At 43.3% G+C, this 24,690-nt stretch overlaps 1 protein-coding gene and 5 non-coding genes across 10 annotated transcripts in view; 5 read left to right on the forward strand and 1 right to left on the reverse strand.

Annotated features, from left to right (window-relative positions):
- FER1L5 (fer-1 like family member 5) overlaps nucleotides 1-24,690 on the reverse strand; it is a 676,118-nt gene that overhangs the window by 47,225 nt on the left and 604,203 nt on the right. For 4 of the 5 annotated variants that reach the window (XM_075207347.1, XM_075207349.1, XM_075207346.1 and 1 more), the window contains 4 exons: nucleotides 11,272-11,409; nucleotides 11,043-11,192; nucleotides 10,224-10,315; nucleotides 1,641-1,811 (listed from right to left, as the gene is read on the reverse strand). In XM_075207347.1, the coding sequence (XP_075063448.1) occupies nucleotides 1,641-1,811; nucleotides 10,224-10,315; nucleotides 11,043-11,192; nucleotides 11,272-11,409 (551 nt within the window). The remainder of the gene's footprint in view (nucleotides 1-1,640; nucleotides 1,812-10,223; nucleotides 10,316-11,042; nucleotides 11,193-11,271; nucleotides 11,410-24,690) is intronic. The other variant, XM_075207348.1, reaches the window with a different exon arrangement.
- On the forward strand, nucleotides 12,340-12,412 carry TRNAR-CCU (transfer RNA arginine (anticodon CCU)). Its single transcript has one exon. It is a non-coding gene; the product is annotated as a tRNA-Arg (tRNA).
- Nucleotides 12,900-12,992, forward strand: TRNAI-UAU (transfer RNA isoleucine (anticodon UAU)). The gene is given in 2 exon segments: nucleotides 12,900-12,937; nucleotides 12,957-12,992. It is a non-coding gene; the product is annotated as a tRNA-Ile (tRNA).
- On the forward strand, nucleotides 20,930-21,022 carry TRNAI-UAU (transfer RNA isoleucine (anticodon UAU)). The gene is given in 2 exon segments: nucleotides 20,930-20,967; nucleotides 20,987-21,022. It is a non-coding gene; the product is annotated as a tRNA-Ile (tRNA).
- TRNAR-CCU (transfer RNA arginine (anticodon CCU)) lies at nucleotides 21,437-21,509 on the forward strand. Its single transcript has one exon. It is a non-coding gene; the product is annotated as a tRNA-Arg (tRNA).
- TRNAI-UAU (transfer RNA isoleucine (anticodon UAU)) lies at nucleotides 21,991-22,083 on the forward strand. The gene is given in 2 exon segments: nucleotides 21,991-22,028; nucleotides 22,048-22,083. It is a non-coding gene; the product is annotated as a tRNA-Ile (tRNA).

The raw sequence follows: 24,690 nt of genomic DNA on the forward strand, positions 1-24,690 counted from the left end.
GAAAAACCAATCAGATTCTAGCTATCATTTCTTTAGTACATTCTACAAAATGATAGCTAGAATCTGATTGGTTGCTATAGGCAACATCTCCACTTTTCAAACCCGCCAGAAAATTCTCAGCTTGATACATTTACCCACTAGTGTGAAGCAATAGAGAGACAGTCAACTACCTACTCTCTACGAATAGTATTCTTAATTGATAGCATTTATACAGATATATTTGTTCTCGGTGAGATATATATAGGGAGCTGACTGCCATATAGGAGCATACATCTGCTACAAAGGGCTTATTACCATATAGGGATTTAACCGCCATAGGAGCCCTATTTAGCTTACCTTTCATAGATTACCTACCTTGAGCCATATGAGTATCTAGGATCGATACAGATAGTGCTTCCAGCGATTTTTATATGCATATTTTTTCACTTCTATTCACAAACACTTATATTTCGCTATTTTTATTTTTACTTTATTTTAACAAAGATAATAAAAGTTATATTTTAATACCCTAATTTATGGTATCCTTCCAAATATATCCTACCGCTCTTGGGAGTATATGTGCTCCTTATTTGGAAACAACTATCCAGTCTTTCCAATTTTAGAATATTGTATTTAGTTGTTACTTGGTCGCACCCCTTATATCTTGAATCAGAGGAAACTTGACAAGAGTAAAAGATTGGGTTTACTCCCAGCAATCTGTGCATGCAATGGAACTTATTTTTTAGCTTTGACAGTTTCACAGAAATATGAGCTTTTGATACAAATATATATCTATAATATAAATGTCTAGTGGCGTGTGTTAGTCTGTCTGTGTGTGTGTGGAAAAAATAAAACCAAGCTGCAACGCCACCTGCTGGGCGGAGTTATACACTGACCTACTAAATTCTTAGTGTGTGTGGAAAAAAAATTCAGAAAGGGCTGAAATTTGGTATACTAAGATGTTTTTAATTTGTTAATTTAATTTGTTAATTGTTAAAAGTGTTTATAAAGATTTAAAATATATATATATATTTCTTGAAGGAGAAGTGACAGTTGGGAGTGGTTGGTGGTTGCCGGGGGTGACAGTGGGGAGTGGTTGGTGGTTGAGGCCTGGGCTATGGCCCAAATGCATGACAAGAACCTTTTTAACACCTTAAGTAGCTTGATTTGACTAGAATGCATGAGTATCATGCATGGGTTAACTTGTGTATATATATATATATATATATATTGCTTAGAGCCAATCCAATTTTAGAGCTAAAATTAATCTTGGGGCTAGATTTACTAAACTGCGGGTTTGGAAAAGTGGAGATGTTGCCTATAGCAACCTATCAGATCCTAGCTTTCATTTATTTAGTGCATTCTACAAAATGACAGGTAGAATCTGATTGGTTGCTATAGGCAACATCTCCACATTTTCAAACCCGCAGTTTAGAAAATATACCCCTTAGTGTGAGTTGGGCACAAGGTGATAAAATTCCCTGTACAGTAAAAAAATGAAAGCCTTCTTAAAATAGAAAAGATATTCTATATACTATAAAATAGCATTATCAGTAGTTTTCAAAATACATCTTAAGTGGAAGTTAACATTATTTTCTATAAATGTTAACCCAGACCTCAACCCCCTTATATATAACAGACACAGCCTGAATAATACTCACACCCTGTAGGTTTGGGGTAGTCCACAGTTGGCACCAAAGCGTGAGAGGAGTCTATTCTCAAGGTCGATAACAGTTTCTCCAATCTTGTCATCAAGTGACAAAAAGTCATAGTCATATATAGAGACTTTTAACTCCTTCTCCAATGGAATTACACAGCTCAGTTCGAACAGTCTGCACAGAAAACACATACTTGCCATTATTTTATAACAATTTCCAGCACCGATTTGCTACTGGGCAAGAGCACACTTACCCTACATAGCCTGACCTAGAGAAGAGCAACATTTTCAAAATTGTTCCATGGAATAATACCTCGTTCTGGGCTGGATTCATTAAGGAACGTAAATGTCGATACGTGCCGTTTTCTGCGTAAAATTGTTCTGCGCATGACCAGAAACAAACTATATGCCATAGAACACAGCAACATCCAATTCATCTTTGAGCGCAAAGAGCTTTTGCTACAACCTACAATTTCAGGAGCAAAACAGAGAGGTGTATGGGCGTATGCACGTAGTTAATGTACACTAACAGCGTGCCAAGCTCGAGTGCACGCAGCAGCATCCGATTTAAGCTTTGGGCATTTCAAAGGTACATGTTTTTCTGTCGTATCACTTGCATCAGCTACAGGTCTGGTCTAAGTGTCGATTACTAGCAGTGCCGTAACTAGTAATTTTAGTGTCCGGGGCGAGACAGGGAACCGGCGCCCCCCATCTAAGTGGGAGTGTCAATCGTAGAGTGGGCGTGGTCAACCTACTGTGGGGGCGTGGCTAGCACTTTACAAGTTCTACACCGCACTGAAACCCCCTCCCTCCCCATTCTTCTCGGTCTGGCTTTGTAAGGATCTTTATGTAATAAGCCTCCATAGAATCAAAGTACTTTAAATGCAGCCATCACATGCTAGCTGTATAAAAAATGAATTGGTTATTGAAATAAAACTCACTGAAACAAATTAAAACATAAATGTAATGGTACCATCTGTATCACACTGCCCCTTCATCCCACTGTGCCCTCCATCACAGTTTCTCCTTTATCACACCGTGCCATGGAGCCATCTTTATGACATTGTGCCCCCTTATCACCATCACACGAAATTAATTATATATATATATATATATATATATACATACACACACATATACAATATAAAGAGCCTCCTAGTGTCCGCCATACCTTACAGAGAGCATTCCTATGACCGCCATACTATACAGAGAGCATTCCTATGACCGCCTATCAGACGCCGTCCCTGCGCCTCCTCATCACGCAGGGACGAGCGTCTACTTCCGGCCGGGCGCCTCGTTGCTAAGCAACGGGGACGCTTCTTCCGGCGACGTGGTGCGCATGCGCGCCTGTCGCCGTAGCAACGGGACGCGCTCTGACCGCCGAATCATTGCCCACCAATGAGGAGCAGCCACTTCCTATATATACCTGGCTCTGACACCATTAGGGTGCCAGAGCAACTAGTTATCTAGCCTCCAGCGTTCCTGTATTGTATTATATATATCCTTATATACCTCCATCTCCTGATTGACTCCTGTTACCGACCCGGCTTCCTCTGACCTCGCTCTTAGATCTCCCTTCTGTCCTGCACTGAATACTCCGGTTTGACCTCGGCCTGCTGACTCCTCTTTTGCCTTCTGATTTGGTAACTCATCTGCCCGCCTGGATCCTGACTCTGCCTGTACGACCACAAATAGCCTACCATCTCGCAAGTAGCTACCTGGGAGGGCCGCGACCTGCACGTCGTTCGCCGCGAAGTCCAAACTTCCTTGCGGGGGTCCCTGGTGAACACCGGCGGCGTGTTAGACTCCGCGCCTCCTTGTGTAGTTGTGTCAATACTTGCAGGTGTTGCTACCTCCACCGTTTCACCGCCATACTATACAGAGAGCATTCCTGTGACCGCCATACTATACAGAGAGCATTCCTATGATCACCATACAATACAGAGAGCATTCCTATGATCACCATACAATACAGAGAGCATTCCTATGATCACCATACAATACAGAGAGTATTATTGTGACTGCAATACAGATAAATACCTCACCTGAAATTAATAGACCCCACCATTAAATTAAAAAGCCCCATCAATAAATTAAATTGACCCACCAGCACCCCACATATAAAATAGTACCCATTAAATAATTAGCCCCCACCTAAACGTCACCATTAAATTAATAGCCTACCTCCCATCCATGTACTAAGACACCCAAACTCCCTACACTCATATCACACATTATATTAATACATCCCACCTTCCCTCACACATTATGGCAGCATACCCCCCTTCCCTCATACAGCATAGCAGCATGCCCCCTCCATAATAGCAGCTTATATCCCCCCTCCCTCCATAATTGAAGCTTACATCCCCCCCCTCCCTCCCTCCACAATTGCAGCTTACATCCCCCTCCCTCCCTCCATAATAGCAGCTTACATCCCCCCCTCCCTCCATAATTGCAGCTTACATCCCCCTCCCTCCCTCCATAATAGCAAAACACATCCCCCTTCCCCTGCTTTGAAGCTTACCTTCTCGTCGCTGCCTGGCTCCTCTCTGCTTCTCTGCTCCTCTGCTGCCTAGCAACGTCATGACATCAGATGCTGAGGCAGAGGGCAGAGTTTAGAAGGGGGTGGAGCCGGGTGCCCGACGCCATTTTGGATGCGCCGGGCGGCCGGCAGTCTGAATCTGAGGTCTGTTTAATTTTAAAAAAAAATTCACTCCTCACACAGAGGCCGGTACAGGCGGCCACTGCGCCCCCTTGAGACTGCGCCCTGGGCGGCGGCACCGCCCGCACCGGCCTCGTTACGGCTCTGATTACTAGTGATGATGGTCCCGTATACAAGCTTGAACATGTGTTTGCAATCAGGAGAAACTGTAAAAATGCATTTTATGTATTGTAATAATAAGAAATGCATTTAACGGGGAAAGAAAAAACTTTAAAAATATTTTGTTTTGTCATGACTGACTATATTATTAACAGGTTACAATAGCTGAATAGTTTTAATTTTTCTGTTCATTCTTCAGGGGCTGGCTGGCACACTTTAGCCCGGGGGGCAAGTCCACAGCACTGGCCCATAAGTAGCGGCCTATCCTTAAAGGGTGGTTTTCGGTACAATATATATTTATCAATATAAAAAGAGGCTATTTTAGTGTTGCTTAACCCAGCGATACTTTATTATAAGTGATAAATCTTAAATAATGAAAACATATAATGCAACATAAAACAAACCTCACTTTATATTGCATTTTATGTTATATGTTCCTTCTCCCTACAGCAATTTTTATTTATTTATTTTTACACATACCTGGCTGATTATAATAGGTATAAATCTTATAGCAATAGGTAATATAATAATGTTCTATTACAGTACTGAACATAGGGGCTGATTTATCAAAATGCAAAAAGCCCTTTTTTTGCTTTAAAAACCTGGGGGCATATTTACTAAACTGCAGGTTTGGAGATGTTGCCTTTAGAAACCAATCACATTCTAGTTGTCATTTTGTAGAATGTACTAAATAAATGATAACTACAATCAGATTGGTTGCTATAGGCAACATCTCCACTTTTTCAAACCCGCAGTTTAGTAAATATACCCACTGATGTTTTTACCAGCAAAAGGGCTTGTTTTTTGCTTCATACTATATACCGGCGGTTCCCAAACTGTGCGCCGCGGCTCCCAGGGGTGCCGCGGCGCTGTCACTGGGGTGCCGCGGGCCAGACATAAAAAAAAACAAAACACAGAAACTTACCAATCGGTCGGGCGCCGGGACCCAGCAGCCTCCTCTCTCCTGCAGCTGTCACTGAATATCCACGTCAGTAACAAGCTGCAGGAGAGAGGAGGCTGCTGGGTCCCGGTACCCGACGGATTGGTAAGTTTCTGTGTTTTGTTTTTTTTTATGGCTGGCGCGGGGCAGAGTGAGAGGGATCGTGGCAGAGGAGGGGGACAGAGGATGGTGACAGCGGGACAGAGGAGGAGAGCAGAGGATGGTGACAGCGGGACAGAGGTTGGTGACAGGATGGTGACAGCTCGACAGAGGAGGAGAGCAGAGGATGGTGACAGCGGGACAGAGAAGGAGAGCAGAGGATGGTGACAGCGGGACAGAGGTTGGTGACAGAGGATGGTGACAGCGGGACAGAGGAGGAGAGCAGAGGATGGTGACAGCGGGACAGAGGAGGAGAGCAGAGGATGGTGACAGCGGGACAGAGGATGGGGACAGCGGGACAGAGGAGGAGAGCAGAGGATGGTGACAGCGGGACAGAGGTTGGTGACAGAGGATGGTGACAGTGGGACAGAGGAGAGGGACAGAGGATGGTGACAGCGGGACAGAGGTTGGTGACAGCGGGACAGAGGAGGAGAGCAGAGGATGGTGACAGCGGGGCAGAGGAGGAGAGCAGAGGATGGTGACAGCGGGGCAGAGGTTGGTGACAGCGGGACAGAGGAGGAGAGCAGAGGATGGTGACAGCGGGGCAGAGGATGGTGACAGCAGGACAGAGGTTGATGACAGAGGATGGTGACAGCGGGACAGAGGAGGAGAACAGAGGATGGTGACAGCCGGGCAGAGGAGGAGAGCAGAGGATGGTGACAGCGGGACAGAGGTTGGTGACAGAGGATGGTGACAGCGGGACAGAGGTTGGTGACAGAGAGCAGAGGATGGGGACAGAGAGCAGAGGATGGGGACAGCGGGGCAGAGAAGGGGGACAGAGAGCAGAGGAGGGGCACAGTAGGGCAGAGAAGGGGCACAGTGGGGCAGAGGAGGGGGACACAGCGTGAGAGGGGCAGTGGAGGGGGACACAGCGTGAGAGGGCAGAGGAGGGGACAGGATGTGAGAAGGCAGAGGAGGGGACATTGTGAGAGAGGGCAGAGGAGAGGGGACAGTGTGACAGAGCAGAGGAGGGGGGACAGCGTGACAGAGGGCAGAGGGGGCAGTGTGAGAGAGGGCAGTGTGTCTGGATGCAGAGGGGGCAGTGTGTCTGGATGCAGAGGGGGCAGAGTGCCTGAGGGCAGAGTGTCTGGATGCCGGGGTGGCATCTTTGCATACAACTAAATAAGTATTTCTGTCCTGACCTAAATACTTATTACAATTTTTTGACCCAACTACTTGTAAAACAGGACTGCACAATAATTATTTTGGAGGGGTGCCTTGAAAAAATTTGGAGACTCTAAGGGGGCCGCGAACTGCAAAAGTTTGGGAACCACTGCTATATACTAATAAGGTTATTATTTGGTTTAGGGTTAACCTAAAACAAATATGAGGGGTGCTACTGGGAGGAGTAGCAGAGCACTAGGTGTCAATCTGACACCCTGGTCCAGAGCTGAATTAAGTCTCTGGGGGGCCGGGGGTACTTTAGACAGGGGGGCCCCTATGATGTTAGGTGCATGTAGCTCTGCCTTCACGGGTAAGTGTGAAGCAAGACATACCTCCCAACTGTCCTTCTAGTCAGACCAAATACTGACTAAGTGAGAATCACCCAAATTCGGGACTGTCCCACCAGATTCAGGACAGTTAGCAGTCTGTCTTGCTCTCTCCTACCTGTTCCTGTCATTTTCACCAGCTGTGACTGCTGGTGTATTTAGATCAGTTGCTGCTTGTCTGGATCCTGGAATGTTGGGGGCCCTATTTGGAATAAAATGGGTACATGAAATTTAGAAAACTCCAACCAGCCCCGATGTTAAATCAAAATAGCACCCACGTTTATAATTAAGCCTCCCTCCAGCCCCAACATTAAATAATAGTATTCACATTTGATAAATAGATCTGTTTCCCAACAACTAGCCCCCACTGCACACACACACTCGCACACACACACACACACACACACACAATACATTCATATACTGCCCCCCCCACACACACACACATACACACATACAATACATTTACATTCTGCCCCCCCACACACACAAACACAATACATTCATATACTGGCCCCCCCCCCACACACACACACACAATACATTCATATACTGTCCTACACACACACACACACACACAATACATTCATATACTGACTCCCTTTCACACAGACATTAATTTAGCATACTGACACACACACACACACACACACACATTAATTTGGCATACTGACACACACACACACACACACACACACACATATATTAATATACTACTATCCCTTCCCCCCACCCCTCGCACTTACCTGGTTCAATCCGCAAGCGCTGTCAGTTTCTTCATCTCTTCACACATGAAACGGCACCTGCCACGTGGTGCGCGTCCCATGTGACACAAATAGAGGCACGCCACGCGCGCACACATAGTGGAGAGGAGGGAGGGGGTACAGATCATTAGGATTCGCGGCCAACTGAAGAAGGTGGCTGGTCCCGGGGGAGGGGCCAGCCACCAAGTACAGACTATAGGCCCCTGCCTAGCCCGCCCCTGGCATTCTTTTGGGATTTTATATTCCACATATGTATTGGACGTCTCCTGTATTGTCTGTTGGAGCAGAGCGGACCTAGGCCCGTATTCATCAACTCTTCACCCACTCCTTGTTGAATATGGACGTGCGAATGCCTGATTTCTGTGCATTTTTAAAAAATGCACAGTATGTTCATTTTGCGTGCCTTTATGAATCAGGCCATCTGTATTTGGCAGAAATTGGCCTCAAGTATTCCTCACAGAATTCTGACAATAGTTCTATTTCTCATCATGGCTTATCAGGTTTCATCACAGAACACTATAAAAGGCTTTGTCAGTCTAACTGCTGCTGTAACGAATTTAGTGAGATGTAAAAAAATGTGAAAATGAGAAAGAAATTGAGAGTAAAATAGAGTGGAAAGGAGGGACAAAAAGAGGGACAAGATAGAGAGAAAAGAGAAAGAGAGTGATAAAATTAAGTGAAAAACAGATAAAAATCTATAGAAAAACAAAGAGAGAGAAAACAAGAGATAGAGAGAAAAAGAGACAATAAAAAAGAGCAAGAGAGGAAAAAAATTGTGTCTATTTAGTGATACAGTGTAATAACAATCAATAACAAATTTGCTGCTCTGCCCCAGTGAAGACCCCCTTCCCCCACAAAGTTTGTTTGCCATTCAACGGTAGTGTAATGCTACCTGTGAATTGAAAAAGAGCCATATGCATAGCACTTTCAGAGGAGAGGGATCCAGAGGTAGAGGAGAGGCTTCAGCTAGAGCCCTGTCACTTCTGAAGATTTGTCTGCAGCCGGGCTGGTTTGTGACTCTGAAACAGGACTGGTGACTATGTGCAAGAAGCTGGGTGGCCTGATTAGGTTCCTTTGCATGGGGAAGAAAAAACTGGAGCAAATGTTGGTTGCTAAGAGTCCAGAAAATCACCAAGTATGGATGGTACTGGAGACTGGCAAGTCAAGAGTAGCAAAACAGTGGTCAGATTTAGCAATGAAGACCAGGCTGGAACCGGATTGCTGAACCAAACTGGAGCTTGAATTCTGGACCAGACTGGAACCGGAGTGCTGACTGTGTTGTCTGGGCAGAATCTACGGAGTAGACTGCAGACAGCTAAAAACCAGGTTAGCGTCTGATGAATCAATGTTGCAAAGTTAGAGCTCCAGGAAGTCCGTTTATAGAGACTACTATCCTTTTATTGAAGGCTGCGGTCAGTTGAGCTGAAACAGCATTCTGACTAGTGAGTGAATCCAAGATGGCAGTGCCTAGTCACTGGTCTTGGAGGGAACTCTGGAGTGGAAACACACTGGGCAGCACCCAGACCTGAGACCAGCAGAGCCCACAGACTGCAGGGACAGTTAGAAAGACAGCGGAGGGGTAAGTAACAGGACCTAAGAGCCTGGTGCATGACAATCCCATTATAAAAGACAGGTAACGCCATCCTGAGATAATGTTACTATGCTGAGAAAAGCAAAGCTTAATAAATTGACTAGAGCTCCAGTTGTGCAGATTCAAGCACAGAGAACTCATTTGCCATGTTCCCAGTGCACCCATCCGTGAGAACCTCTCCATAGGCTTGAATACCGCATAGTTACTTATTTTGTAGCTGCTTTCAATTACATGCATCACTTGAATTTGGAATGTGTTTTTGGGTGCACAACCCACATCACTAACTTGGCTATTCCTAATCCTGCCCTGCCTGAACAACAGATGCTGTACCTTGGTTGTTTGTCCTACATATTGTGCTAAAACTTGTCTGATTATCTCTTGTTCTTACTACTTTTGTCTGCTAGTGACCTACAACCTTGTTTACCATTAAAAAACCCATGCTGCCTGGCCCTAACATTCCGCTAGTTTTACTGACTGTGTCTATGTGCTGCTGGTCCAACTTTGGCCTCTTCTCTGACCATTCTGTTATTATTCAGTAGTTTCCTACTGAGACTAACCTAGGGTCTGCAACCTATTGCTTTACCGAAGTGTAACCCATCACTCCCTTATGAGTGTCCCTGGTGAATACAAGTATTCTTATTAAACACCATGCCTCAAGTTGGCTAGCCCATATTTCAAGCAACATTGCAAGTCCAACAGTAAGGCTGGGAGTCGTTCGAGAATTTTATATGTCTCCAATATTAGTATTGATACAATTGGTCTTAGTAAATTTTATGCATCTCGGTTTCATGTGCTCAGGCCACAACAAATGCACTCACTTACTTGCCAAAGACAGGATTTAGGGTGCTCGGTATATAATTCTTTCGGTTATCCATTTTCTTTTCACCAAGTGAGATTTTTATGTAAGAGTCACACTGATGGAAGAGAGATTAGTAACAATTTTAGTTGGCACATAGCTATAAGTACAATTGTGCACTTAACTATGCGCATGTGATGGACTGCTCTTTATAAGAGGTGGGGCATTATTGAGCTATCCAGGGTTTACACAGATCTTTAAGCTCATTGGATGTAGACAGATCAGTTCCCACCAGACCAGAACCACATCCAATGAAGCATTTCAGTGGCGAATTATGATAGAGGTGTTTGGGGAGATTGCTGATGCTCATAGCTGTCCATCAAAGATTCAGGAGTTACATTTTAATGTAAGTCATGTCAACCAGTAAATCTAAATGTACTTGTTAAAACTTATACCATACCTAACTCCTAAAATATATACATTTTCACCATACTAAAAATAGTATATATTCTGCGCTTTTGAAGCACATTATTTCTGTAGTGTGTGTTGCTGTAAAGGTGTGCTAATCAGAAAAGAGGTGTGACCACCTGTGAGATGTGTTAGCAGTAAAAGCTTTTAGATAGTAAGAGGACAGTGTAATATGAGACACAAATGTTGGAAATTTAAAGAACTATATATATTCATATTTTAGTAAACATCTGCTTTTTTACATAAATCCCAAAACATGTATGGATTACCACATGACCCCATCACTGCACATTGCTAAGGCATATACTGGTTCTCTGTAAAAAGAAGATAGTTACAACAAATACACATATGTAAATAGTAAGTCAGATTATCATTACCAAGCCAGTCTTGTCACGTGGTGGCAGGTGGAGCCCCCGTACAATGTAGACCCGAACCAGGCAATCCTGGGGACCAGTGTCTAGAATGTCATGAAGCTGTGGGGGAAGTAGCTGCAGATGTTCCAAAGTGGAGTAAATCCTAAATGAGGCCTATAGAATGTGCATACTATATTGTAAACAGGAATTGATTAAGTAAATAAAATCACATTAGATTCTGACTAACACCTACTTTTACCTCCCCTACTACTGGGGGATCTTCATCATTATCATCATCATCATGGGACCTTGGCCGTTGCAGTTTAAATGTCTGGCAAAAATCCTGCAACCCATGAAATGTTGGAATAGATTCTAACTCTGTGTTGTACACCTGAGGAAACAGAAATAGGTTACATATATCACTTGCAAAATCATGGTCAGGGAATATTAATTCTGACAAGGTACCAATTAACAAAGCAAAACTTTAATCATGGAATACATAAAGAGTGTAAAATCCTATAATCAGACAGAGCTCTCCGAGTGAAATATGAAAGAAGAAGCACCACACCTGATCAAGAATAAAGTAATAAACTTTGTTTTATAGGAATGCTCAGAAGCCAGAGTAAAAAAAAAAAAAAAAAAGACATTTGGAGGAAGGAACAGAATCAGAATATAGGAATGAGTGTACGGGTGGAGCGCCTCTCAATGAATGTTCATGGGTGAGAAGTTACTAAATACAAAAGTGTAGAGGGATTCAAGTGGACGGCAATGACATCAGAGTTCTCAGAGCCTGCGATGGAATACTAAGATTATAAGAACAATTTACATTACTATTTTGGACATATAGCAAGCTAGACATGTAAATTCCTTTATTAATGTGATGAAAAGAGTGTTAGAGCTCATGAGATAGCTGAGTACAGTGAAACAGCTTGAGGTCCAATATTGTTAGGTCTCATTAATGTCAGCATATTTTCTGCAGGGATTTGGAAAGCAAAAAACAGAATAAACAACTTTCCATTTTTTGAGTTAATGGATAAGTGGCTTAATGGATGAGTAACTGGCTTCCTAAGCCAGTGATTGTGGGTTCAAGTCGGTCAACAAAGTGCCAATGCAAAAGACTTTTTACCGTTGGTAAAAGAGTTGCAGCAATCCGTTTTACTGCAATACAGCATGAGGGCCCATATTTTTTGCTCTCATTAGTACCAGCACATTTCCTGCAGGAATTTGGAAAGCAAAAAACACAAAACAGCTTCCCTTTTTTCAAGCATTTAATTGACTGATTGCTGTGGAAAAAATCAGGCACACACACAAGTCTCACTGAGCCCTAGTGGCCTAATGGATAAGGCACTGGCCTCCTAAGCCAGGGATTGTGGGTTCAAGTCTCATCTGGGGTGCAAGTTGGTTTGTTGCTTATTCTTCACCACTTGAGATTGTGTTTTTAAGCTTGTTGCGACTGGTCAAACTGTGTTACCAAAAGGCTTCATCCACCACGACATTCCTGTGGGTGCAGTAGCTAACATGCCATTTACCATGGTAACATTGGGTCCTCCAAAATCTTTTCATCGAGTTAGAAAATGGTTGCATTTTTGTTGTTACTATTTCTTTGGACACGCACCATACTGACATTTTAGATGCTACAGACCCAATAAACAATGTTTTACTTCACGCCCAGATCACATGTGAGATCATATTGCCTTACATTTAAATATACAGAATTACACAGTACATAAGTGTCTGTATTCCCTGTATTGTTGGGTGCAATATATTTGTGAAAATAAAAGGTAACTAAATTTTGATGAACAAGCCTTGCTTAGATAATTTATTAACAGTTAAACTGGTCACCAAACATAGAAACGTAGGGAAACGATGTGTCTTTAAAGTGCTCCAGTGGCGCAATCGGTCAGCGCGCGGTACTTATAAGACAGTATCTGTTAAGCTATGCCGAGGTTGTGAGTTCAAGCCTAACCTGGAGCATGTTTGCTTGCTTATTTCTTCTTTTTCTGAGGTTATCATTGCTCATTGGTTATCGTTTGCACGCACACACTCGCATTACAACATTTAGTTATTTATATAATTCATATTCATATTGGTTCCGTTACACTGTAATTTATGAGCAGATAGGATTTGGTTTATTATTAGTTTATATAATAAGATTATATGTGCTCTTCAGTGATATATATGGTTCAGGTTGTGGGAAAGGTGGCATGTCTGGTATCATACTGAAACCCTATTCATCAGCAGCTGTCCAGTGCAGTCGGCGAAGAGATCGCACATTGCATACTTTAGTTATTGATATTAGGGAATGAACCTTTGTATGATGCTGGCCATGAAAGGAGCAGACCCCCTAGAGGGACGACCCCCACCTTTGGATTCCTTAGATTGAATCAGCCTATGGCCTGTTTGCCCTGGAGATACCCTTTGTCTGGACCTAAAGAAGCAAGCTACGTCATTTGCATTGTTCTCTGTAACACTGAATGAATATATATATGATCACAGCTGCAGCTGCCAGCCAGTCTACTCTGACCACAGTTATCTAAAAGATATACTGTTCCATTGGGACCCATGGAAGCGCAGCGATTGCAGCGGTATGTATGTATTTATCTTTTGGTATTGGCTGTACTGTACTTTATTGCAATATAATAATGTATTGAATTGTTGACTATTTACATTTGCTAAAATAAATAACTTTGTGCGTTAGAAACACAATACAATCGCTTGGGCAATGCTTATTTGAAAACGATAGAATTACTTTAATAATTGGGGGCTCGTGAGTTTAGGAGTTACGTTATCGGCAGGTATGCAACGCTTACGTTATTCGGTTCCTCAACAAAGGGTGGATTGACGGACGCGTCGCATAGCAGGAAAGAACGCAATGTGTTTAAGACCTGTGGTTCACTTTGTGTTGAGAGACCGAATGTCTGTTGTTGCATAGACTGAAGGAACGCTAATTAGAATCTAGGGACAAGAAAGAAAAATGTTTCTTTTTATTGTCGGTTTACGTTTTAAAGTGTATTGCATTGCATAGGGTATGTGTACTTCCTGCATAGGGTATGTGTACTTCCTGCCTTGCGTATGTGTACTTCTGGTAATATTGCCACGTGTGTAAACAGTCATGATCATAGTTTGTTATCTATGCATAGTGTAATCACTTGGTAAAATCTCTGAAAAAAATAGTGCCATTGTTTGGAAAATTTATTTTCTATACAGAAAACAAAGGTTATGTGTGTGTATGTGAATGTTATTTATACATAAAGGCAAAAGTATAATAGGCAACTATAGGTTTTTGCACGTGCACCCAATACTAATCACGACATTCACTGATAAAGGGTATTGTTTGCTGGAAGGGACAGAGCATTGCGGTGTTATCTGTGGTCCGCATAATGAATCATTGAGCTGTGCAAATCGACCGCATGGCAAGGCCGTGATTGAGTATTGGGAGGGCAGTGTGGAACTATTTAAAATTGATAGCGCTTTGGTTCAGGTGTGTCTGACGGGGCATGGTAAAAAAGGTGACCTGACAACAAAGGTTCTGTTCTAGGGCTGAGCAGGATATAAAGAAACCTTTGTGTGAGTGGTGTTCTGTTCGAATAAGAGCAGGTGATAAAGAGACACCACAGAGTATGCATGGCATACTCGAAGCGAAAATAAAAGGTTTTCGCGGCATTCCCAAATATTAATCGCAAAGCTTACTGATAGTTAGTATCCGTAAGCGGTGCGATCGGACCGCATGGTTGATTTAGTGCAGCCGTGATTGCGACTTGGGAGATGTGGGAGGAAATACGCTGCAACCACTGATATTCTTGATTGATATCGGGTGCTAACAGTGGTAAAGTACTCAAACTAGGAAGGGCATTGATATCTTTAAGGGGACGTGCCTGTTGAAAACGTCCACGAATAAAAATCTCTAGTAAGTTCTGTTTAAAAGGAGAACAGGTAAAAAGTCTTTTTGTGTAGCGTTGAGAAACAGGTTATTTTCACAATGGATACGAAGCAAACGCTAGAGATGGTTCATGTTGTGCTGCCTAATGAATGGCCGGTTGGTTCGGCAAAGCATATTATGTATAATAAATACGGTGCGTATGCAACGGCATACTGCGACAAATGGGTCAAGATGACCCGGGAGTGTGTGAAACCTTTCCCAAACATAGGTACTCTTGACTCAGAGGTGTTAAATAATGTTAGAGATAAAGTGCGATTGATTAAATCAACAAAAATGAGAACTGAAAATGTTGACTGTTTAAAATTGTGGCAACAAGAAGGGTACACGTGGCAAGGAAGCGCGCGCTCAGCGGAAGTAAGCGTACCGGAAACAAGCATTCCGGAAGTGTGCGTTGCAAAGCGTGGCGAACTGAGCGCAAACACGCCCCCGACAAATTCGGTCGGGGCGGTTAGTACAGCCAATACCAAAAATGTGAAAACTGTAACTAGTAAGTTGTATGATGTCTTTAGTAATGTTTTAAAGGAAGAAGATGTACCCACTGTCATTTCAGCCATTGCCCATGCTAGTAACATATACAGACAAGGAAAGGGAATGGTTCCACCAGCAGGGGCAGTAGCTGAAATTGGTAAGAATAATGAAAAGGTTATCAAAGGGGGAGACATTCATTGTACTGCAACAGCGATTCCAGCAACTAGTTCAGAACATAGTGATTTGGTAGGCTTATACCCTATCCGCACAACAGCAGTTCCCAATGGGAAAGTGGACAGAGATGGTGTAGTTCCCATGAAACAGGTAGCAATGTATTCTCCATGGACTAAAACGGAACTATTTACAATTATGTCTGATTTCCCTGATGCTAGAAAAGATTTGGCCAAGTGTCAGAAATTTATTAGACATTTAGGTAATGCACATGAGCCTACTAATAAAGATTGGCGAGGGTTGTTTAGAGCTTGTCTTCCTCTCGATACTGATATACAAATGTTCATTAAGGGTTGTAGTTTGGAGAAGGATAAACCTTTAACTGAGGATGACAATCAGGATAATATTGGACGTATAATCAAAGAGTTGGCCGTATATTTTCCAGTGACTATGGAATGGGGCAAAATATACAACATCAAACAAAAAGGTAATGAGAATACAGCTGATTATTTTTCAAGGGCTCTAGCGGCCATTATTAAGTACACAGGAATATTGGATATAAGGGTAAATCCACATTACAGGGAGGTAGCTGTTGCAGTACTAATGGACGGCCTCCGGGAGGATCTAAGGACCTGGATACAAACCTCTTTTCCTAATTGGAGAGGTCTCACGGTAAATGATATTAGAGAGCATGCTATAGAACATGATAAAAATATATGTAAAAAGGAAAAAGCACAGGGTGATAGGTTAATGATGTTGAGTATCCAGGCATTAGAAAAACTACATCCACAACCTCAGAATTTTAAAAACCACTATAAGGGACGAAAGAAACAGAAATCTTTGAAGTGTTTTAACTGTCTTAAGAGGTGACATTTGAGGAAAGATTGCAAAGAAAATATTAGAGCCAAGGCTAAGAAAATGGGACACGAAGCAAAGAGACTTGGCCTATCTAAGGGGGAATCACACAGACACCCACAGAGGCAGCGCACACAAGTCTCAGAGATTTCTCAACAGTTTCCTGTGCACCTCATAGCAGCCAATGCCTTAGGGGAGAACCATAGCCAACCCTAGAGGTTAGGTCAGACCTGTAGTCCTACAACCAGGTGGGATTTAAACTGTGGTAAGTATTAGTGTGCAGGGAACGGATTTAAAAGGTAATCTGTGTTGATTTTGTTTGTTTGTTTTATGTTGTCAAATGTTTGTTTTCCTAAATCGCTGGCCGATGGAAAAGAATGGAAATGTTTGTTTTGTTTGCTGTTTTAAGATAACTATCTTGTTTTTCTTCTCACAGATAAGGGTACACAGAAGATATATAGACTTAGTGTTTAAAAGGGGAGAGATAGAGAAATAGAAGAATTACTCTTGAAAGACTAATTAACAATAGACAAATGGAACACTCTTTGTTTTAGGCTGCAGTGTCTCATGATAATTTGTTTGGCTGAGAATCATTATCCAACAATGAAGTATATACATACTTGCTCCAAAATATCGTTTATGTATCTCAGATGAGTCATCAACAGTTAATTTTTACATTTCTCTATTATAAGTTTGGAAAGTCCGTTGAAAGGGTATGTAGTCAATGAGATACCGAGTTCTTAATGAACAAATGACGGACGACACTGGATTGCACAGTTAAGACCCCCTAGTCATTCTTGGGAGGGATCATAGTTAAATGAATACAGCCATTTCCCCATAGAGTCAGAGTCCAATCCAGCTGTCATTTTGTTGTAAAAATCTCCCTTTCTGCATGTATGTTTGTATTCAAATCTTTGTATTACCATCATTCATTGCTTTCTTATTTCTCATTCTTTACACAAACGCTAGTCTCTCTCTCTCTCTCTCTCTCCCTCTCTCTCTCCCTCTATCTCTCTCTCTCTCCCTCTCTCTCTCTCTCTCTCTCTGCTCTGGTGGAGATAAAATCAGACACAGTCTCAACAATGGGGCTAAGACATATTTTTTTTTTTTTTACATAAGACAAGTTCAGAGATACACACACTAGATTGACATGAGTTACAGAAACAGTCAGGGGTTTTGTTTTCATGCATATAGAAACTGCTGATTTTAAGCAGAAAGGTTCTGTTGTGGAAAAACGATTCATGTTTTATAGATTGCATATCTGTTTGTTTTTTTTTTCGGTTTTGTTTTTTTTTTCGTTTTATGATTCGTGCCTCCTGTAGAAAATTGTGCCTTTATATGGATGCACAAAGGGTGGATAGGAGATTGCTGGAGGTTAGACATACAGATATGCATCTCTGTATAGAATATTGGAATAGGATTTTTACCACAAGATACGACATAATGTGAAACCCTAGAAAATGTAGAATTTTCATGTTTTATATTTTTTCACTGTTAGACAGGCATGTACTGGATACTGTTATATTTGAAGAAAGTGTTATAGAAATAGACCCCTTTGCCTTTCCCACTTAGTCAAGTAACTGAATGTGAGGTACTGAGAAGGACATGTGAATTGGCAGAGGGAAAATCGATTGATATACATTGGTCTTCAGCATTTTTCTAGTCTAAGGGGTGATGTTGAGGTGACTGAGAAATCGTTTTATAGCAATACCAGCACATGATTAGGACACTACATAGAGGACTTTATACAGTGACACAGTTACCAACTGAAGTAGCTGCTAGTAAGGTCCACACTTACACACACGACCATACATGGCTGTCACACCAGGGCGAACATAGCTGTCAAATAGACAGCAGGGTTTTATGTGACAGTTAACAAATCTATGTTTTGTTTTGTTTTTCGATGTATTGTTTTAGTTTTAAAATGTGAACACACACACACACACATGCATGCATACACATCTTGGTTAATATAGGAAGATTTGTGTTACCTGAGGGATAAACTGTCTGGAAGGTGAAGAGATGTGGTGAGGAGTCTGGTGGACTCTGGAGAGATGGACAAGGTAGACCAATAGAGCCATCCCATATCCCTCCTGCTGATGGGTTTTCCTCCAGGTAGAACAAATACACGTCATCCAATTACCACCATGCAGGATCCTCAAGTATACACAGGTGTACCAATGAAAAATGTCTGGGTAAAGGTGTATTGAAATGTGTCTAATATATTACTGTGTCATACTCAAAACTTTTGTTATTCAATGTGATAGTCCTAGAGTTATAATAGATGATAGGGGTATTCATGTTATTGATAATAGAGGTATAATGTATGAGTAGTGGTAACAAATCACATACTTTCAATTAGCCATAAACCAGTGTGAACATAAAGTAGTGGTACTAGGTAGAACGAATTGAATAGAATAAGAGTTGGAACTTGATTGAAGGGACTGATAGCTTTGGCCACTAGTCCTATCCCGCTACCAAAAGATCACTCCTGGGCAGACTCTTAACCTGTCAGTTTTTGAAATGTTCTTGACCCCTCATGAGATGAGATTGTAACTGGAAGGCTAGGTTAGACCTTGAGAGAAGGTAAATAGTGAGACAGGAACTGAGAACGTCCAAAACACTGTTTCCTGAAAAGTCACACTAACTGTCAGGATGTTGGATCGGGAGAGTAAGTTGTGGAGTAATAATTTCTTAGGCTCAGGTTATTTGACAGACAGGTACCAGGTGTAGGCTACCAGCATCACGGCTTCAAGGGTAGCAGAGACACACTGGTGCCCATTCCACCCACTGCAGAGGGGCCAACACTCAGAGAAGGGTCCAAGGGCACTCATGAGTCTGTTCTGGAAGGCCTCGAATGCAGTTAGCAGCACCTGAGCCAAAGGCTAAGACTGTTGTCCAGCATGAAGTTGTAGTTTTTCCTGTTTTGTGTTCTCTCATTTCACTCTCTTCTCAGGACGGTTAATTCTTTTGATTATTAGCAGGTGACAGAGGCTGGTTCAGGTAATGATAAGAAGGTATTGGGGATGAAGGAGAAGTTACCGTATATACTCGAGTATAAGTCGACCCGAATATAAGCCGAGGCACCTAATTTTACTACATAAAACTGGGAAAACTTATTGACTCGAGTATAAGCCTAGGGTGGAAAAGAGCGCTAATTTAAAAACCTAAATAAAAATGATAGGTTCAATCTATGAAATCATTTTTAGCTAGATGACAAGGAACATTCATAAATGATTATAAAATCAGAGAGAGAGAGAGAGAGAGTCAGAAAATATATAAGGATATTATGCCTCCTCTCAACAAGCATGCAAGTTCTTCTAAGCAACTGACTGAGGACTTCAAAACAACGGTAACTCAGAGTTACAAGGCAGAGAAAAGCTATACAAATATAGCAAAATGCTTCCAGTTAGGAACTTACCCTGTCAGAACCATCATTAAGAAGTAGAAGAGGTACTGGTGCTGTTTAAATCAAGGCAAAACCTGGAGACCCAGAAGATGTGATTGAACGGCTTGTAAATCCACCCCGCAGTGGAACGCATATGCGTTCCAACAACAGGAAGTTCGGCATTTGGAACGCAAGTTTGCGTTCCAAATGCCGAACTTCCTGTGTTGGAACGCATATGCAGAAGTTGAAGCCGAGGGACCGGACACCAGGTAAGTTCACCCGTGTATAAGCCGAGTGCCCTTTTTCAGCATACAAAAGTATGCTGAAAAACTCGGCTTATACACGAGTATATACGGTAGTAGCATAATCGGTCCAGCCAATTACTCTATTCAATTCAGGGGTAAAGGAAAATTTGGAAACCTTGGAGCTTGGAGAAAGTGCGAGGGGCTATTGTCTGAGTAGCATTACGTCCGTAAGTACGGTGACCCCATAGTTAAAAAAAGAGGTACACCCAGCGATGCCAGTCCAGTAATATTCGGACTTGAGCAGGCATCCTTGAGAATGATTATCATTCTTGGGAGGGTAAGGTTTTAGACCAAACAAAGTGCTGGGCGTGCTCACACGTGCCTCAGTGATTATATCAAGTAGGATTAGTTCTCTTTCCACTAAATATTCTTGAGGTACCCGAACTATAGGTGGGAGGTCACTAGGGGAAAAAGTAGGACACCTAGGTTCCTTAGTCTGAAGTCTCCCAATGCTTTGCAAGCCGTTCACTGTTAAATCTGAGTATCGGGAGACTGGGAAGAACGAACAGACAATAGCCCGCCCACAAGTGTTGATGAAAAGAACTGATGACATTATTAGAAGTGTGTATATTAACGCAGGCCGAAGGAGATTGCATATGACATAATTGATAGACTAAGCTATGCTGAGGTTGTGAGTTCAAGCCTCACCTGGAGCATGTTTGCTTGCTTATTTCTTCTTTTTCTGAGGTCATTACTCATTGGTTATCGTTTGCTTAGATAATTTATTAACTCTTTAACTGGTCACCAAACATACAAACATAGGGAAAAGATGTGTCTTTAAAGTGCTCCAGTTGTGCAATCGGTCAGCACGCAGTACTTATAAGACAGTATCTGTTAAGCTATGCCGAGGTTGTGAGTTCAAGCCTCACCTGGAGCATGTTTGCTTGCTTATTTCTTCTTTTCTAAGGTCATTACTCATTGGTTATCGTTTGCAACCTGAATATTTAATATCATATTACCAAGAAAGCAACAACAACATAGAAATGACTGTGTTTATCACACATCAGCATTGGTTGACAAATCAGGATTGGTTCAACTGCATTGTAAACGCTCCATGAGTCGGTCAACAAAGTGCCAATGCAAAAGACTTTTTACCGTTGGTAAAAGAGTTGCAGCAATCCGTTTTACTGCAATACAGCATGAGGGCCCATATTTTTTTGCTTTCATTAGTACCAGCACATTTCCTGCAGGAATTTGGAAAGCAAAAAACACAAAACAACTTCCCTTTTTCCAAGCATTTAATTGACTGATTACTGCAGAAAAAATCAGGCACACACGCAAGTCTCACTGAGCCCCAGTGGCCTAATGGATAAGGCACTGGCCTCCTAAGCCAGTGATTGTGGGTTCAAGTCCCATCTGGGGTGCAAGTTGTTTATTCTTCACCACTTGAGATTGTGTTTTTAAGCTTGTTGCGACTGGCCAAACTGTGTTACCAAAAGGCTTCATCTACCACGACATTCCTGTGGGTGCAGTAGCTTAAATATGCCATTTACCATGGTAACATTGGGTCCTCCAAAACCTTTCCATCGAGTTAGAAAAGGTTTGCATTTTTTTTTTTACTATTTCTTTGGACACGCACCGTACTGACATTTTAGATGCTAGAGACCCAATAAACAATGTTTTACTTCACGCCCAGATCACATATGAGATCATATTGCCTTACATTTAAATATACAGAATTACACAGTACATAAGTGTCTGTCTTCCCTGTATTGTTGGGTGCAATATATTTGTGAAAATAAAAGGAAACTTAATTTTGATGAACAAGCCTTGCTTAGACAATTTATTAACACTTAAACTGGTCACCAAACATACAAACGTAGGGAAAAAAATTGTCTTTAAAGTGCTCCAGTGGCGCAATCGGTCAGCACGCTGTACTTATAAGACAGTATCTGTTAAGCTATGCCGAGGTTGTGAGTTCAAGCCTCACCTGGAGCATGTTTGCTTGCTTATTTCTTCTTTTTCTGAGGTCATTACTCATTGGTTATCGTTTGCAACCTGAATATTTAATATCATATTACCAAGAAAGCAACAACAACATAGAAATGACTGTGTTTATCACACATCAGCATTGGTTGACAAATCAGGATTGGTTCAACTGCATTGTAAACGCTCCATGAGTCGGTCAACAAAGTGCCAATGCAAAAGACTTTTTACCGTTGGTAAAAGAGTTGCAGCAATCCGTTTTACTGCAATACAGCATGAGGGCCCATATTTTTTGCTCTCATTAGTACCAGCACATTTCCTGCAGGAATTTGGAAAGCAAAAAACACAAAACAACTTCCCTTTTTCCAAGCATTTAATTGACTGATTACTGCGGAAAAAATCAGGCACACTCACAAGTCTCACTGAGACCCAGTGGCCTAATGGATAAGGCACTGGCCTCCTAACCCAGGAATTGGGGGTTCAATTCCCATCTGGGGTGCAAGTTGGTTTGTTGCTTATTCTTTACCACTTGAGATTGTGTTTTTAAGCTTGTTGCGACTGGCCAAACTGTGTTACCAAAAGGCTTCATCTACCATGACATTCCTGTGGGTGCAGTAGCTAAAAGATGCCATTTACCATGGTATCATTGGGTCCTCCAAAACCTTTCCATCGAGTTAGAAAAGGGTTGCATTTTTGTTTTTACTATTTCTTTGGACACGCACCGTACTGACATTGTTATGAGAGAGGCCATTAGCCGAAGGAATTTAAAATCATGTGTTGTGAAGTAGATAATGTTACTTACCACTGGGGGTTTTAAGTCGGTGATGGAATCAGCCAATAGGGAGGAAGTGGGAGTGTCGTGGAAAGAATATATCAAGCAGTGGGAGAAGGAGAGAGCTTCCTGTTTCCTGGATCCGGATAAGCTGCAGCATCAGGCGTAGTATCTGGCTCTCCTGTTGTTTGTTGCTTTGTGTATCTCACTGTTGGTTTGTTCTTGCTTCTCTCTCTCTTCCTTTCTCTCTATTTCCTTGGCTTCCCCTTTTTCTGTCATTTCTCTCCTCTTTTTCTTTTCCCATTTTTCATTTCCCCTCATAATGGCCTTATCCCGTCCTAGAAGATCTAGGTCTATACCTGCCAGGCTTGCCGGGTCCCCCCTCCCCTGGCTACGTTGTCCGCACCTGGAACGCAGCCCGCCGCTGTTGGGATCCCCCCCCGTTCTGCACTAGTTTCTCCGGGTCCTTCCGGTGGGGACATGAGCACGGGAGCCAGCGACACTGCCCGCAGGCCACGTGACTCGGCCGCCGCGAGAGTTTCTCGCGGGGCGGGGCCAGGGCTCCGGAGCGGGCGGCAAGGCCGCTCGCATCCGGAGCCGTGCAGCGTGTCAGGCAGTCTGCCAGAACACGGGGCAGGGGATCTCCTTCCCCTGCTCCCGGGGTCCTTCCCAGCTCCCGGCGGCCATCTTTAATCTTCCCCTCCGCCGCGTCTTCCGGTGGAGTCTCTCCTGGGGCTCAAGGAGGGAGGGGTATAAATGCCGGGGACAGTGGTCAGCCTTTTGGGGGGCAATTGCAGGGGTCCTTGTATAGGGGTCTGGGGCCAGTCATCGTGGATCTGCTTGTTCCCGCAGGGTCACAAGAGCAGGGGGCGGTAGTTGGCGGGGTACATTCCTCCTCTCCTTCCAGGCTCCATGTGTTTCGGCAGCAATCCCCTATCCTTCATAGGGGGTCCCAGCAGGTCCTCCCCCCCTTTTTGCCCCCATTCCGTGGGGTTATGTCCCTTAATCCCCTTTCCCCTCTTCCTCTTCCCCAGGTCAGGGACCCCCCTCCCCCTGGATCCTCCCCCCTCCTTTTTTCTGCTGACTCTGGGTCTCAGGTAGGGGCAGGGATATCTTCTAATAGGGCCCCTGGGTTGCTGGGTCCAGTCCCGGGTTGTGTTTCCCCCCGGGGGCGGGGGGCCGGCACATCAGCAGTCCCCTTCTCTTTGTTCGGCGGCTAACCGATCACTGGTCTCTGACCCTGCCGTAATATGGCCGTTTCAACAAAACTTCAGCAATCAACCCAGGGCGGTGGGACCTGCCCCCTCTTGGTCATTGCCATACCCCCCTAGGGGTTATGGGTCTGTAGTTGAAACGGGGAATTTGTGGTCGGCCCCTTATCCAGCTTTATCTGGTCAGTACTTACACTCTTACCCTCAACCCTCCTTGGTTAATATGTCTTGCGTTTCTGGTACGGATTCGCTTTCCCTTGTTAGACAACGGGGGGATAGGGATCAAGGGGTTCCCCCTCAGGCGGGTTTTCTAGGTCATCTCATGGTCTCCCCCCCAGGGTCGACCCCGGATGGGGTTCCGACTCAGCAGTTGCGCAATCTGTCTTCTTCTCTTGCTAACATTTCTTCTTATCCAGTTTCACAGATGCAGACATCTTCAGTAGCAGGGCGGACGAGTGGGAACGGAGCAGGGTTGCGGGTGCACCAGGAGGAGGCGGCAGGGAGTTCGACGGGGCAGCAGGGGTCGCAGCAAGTCGTTTCGGAAGGCGAGGGTGGAGCGAGATTGGAGCTGCAGGAGGCGCAGGGAGCTGTCGGTGAGTATGATGGTTCTACCATAAGCAACACATACATGTCTAG

Source organism: Mixophyes fleayi, chromosome 4, assembly GCF_038048845.1.
Source record: "Mixophyes fleayi isolate aMixFle1 chromosome 4, aMixFle1.hap1, whole genome shotgun sequence".
In the NCBI taxonomy this organism is placed as follows: Eukaryota; Metazoa; Chordata; class Amphibia; order Anura; family Limnodynastidae; genus Mixophyes; species Mixophyes fleayi.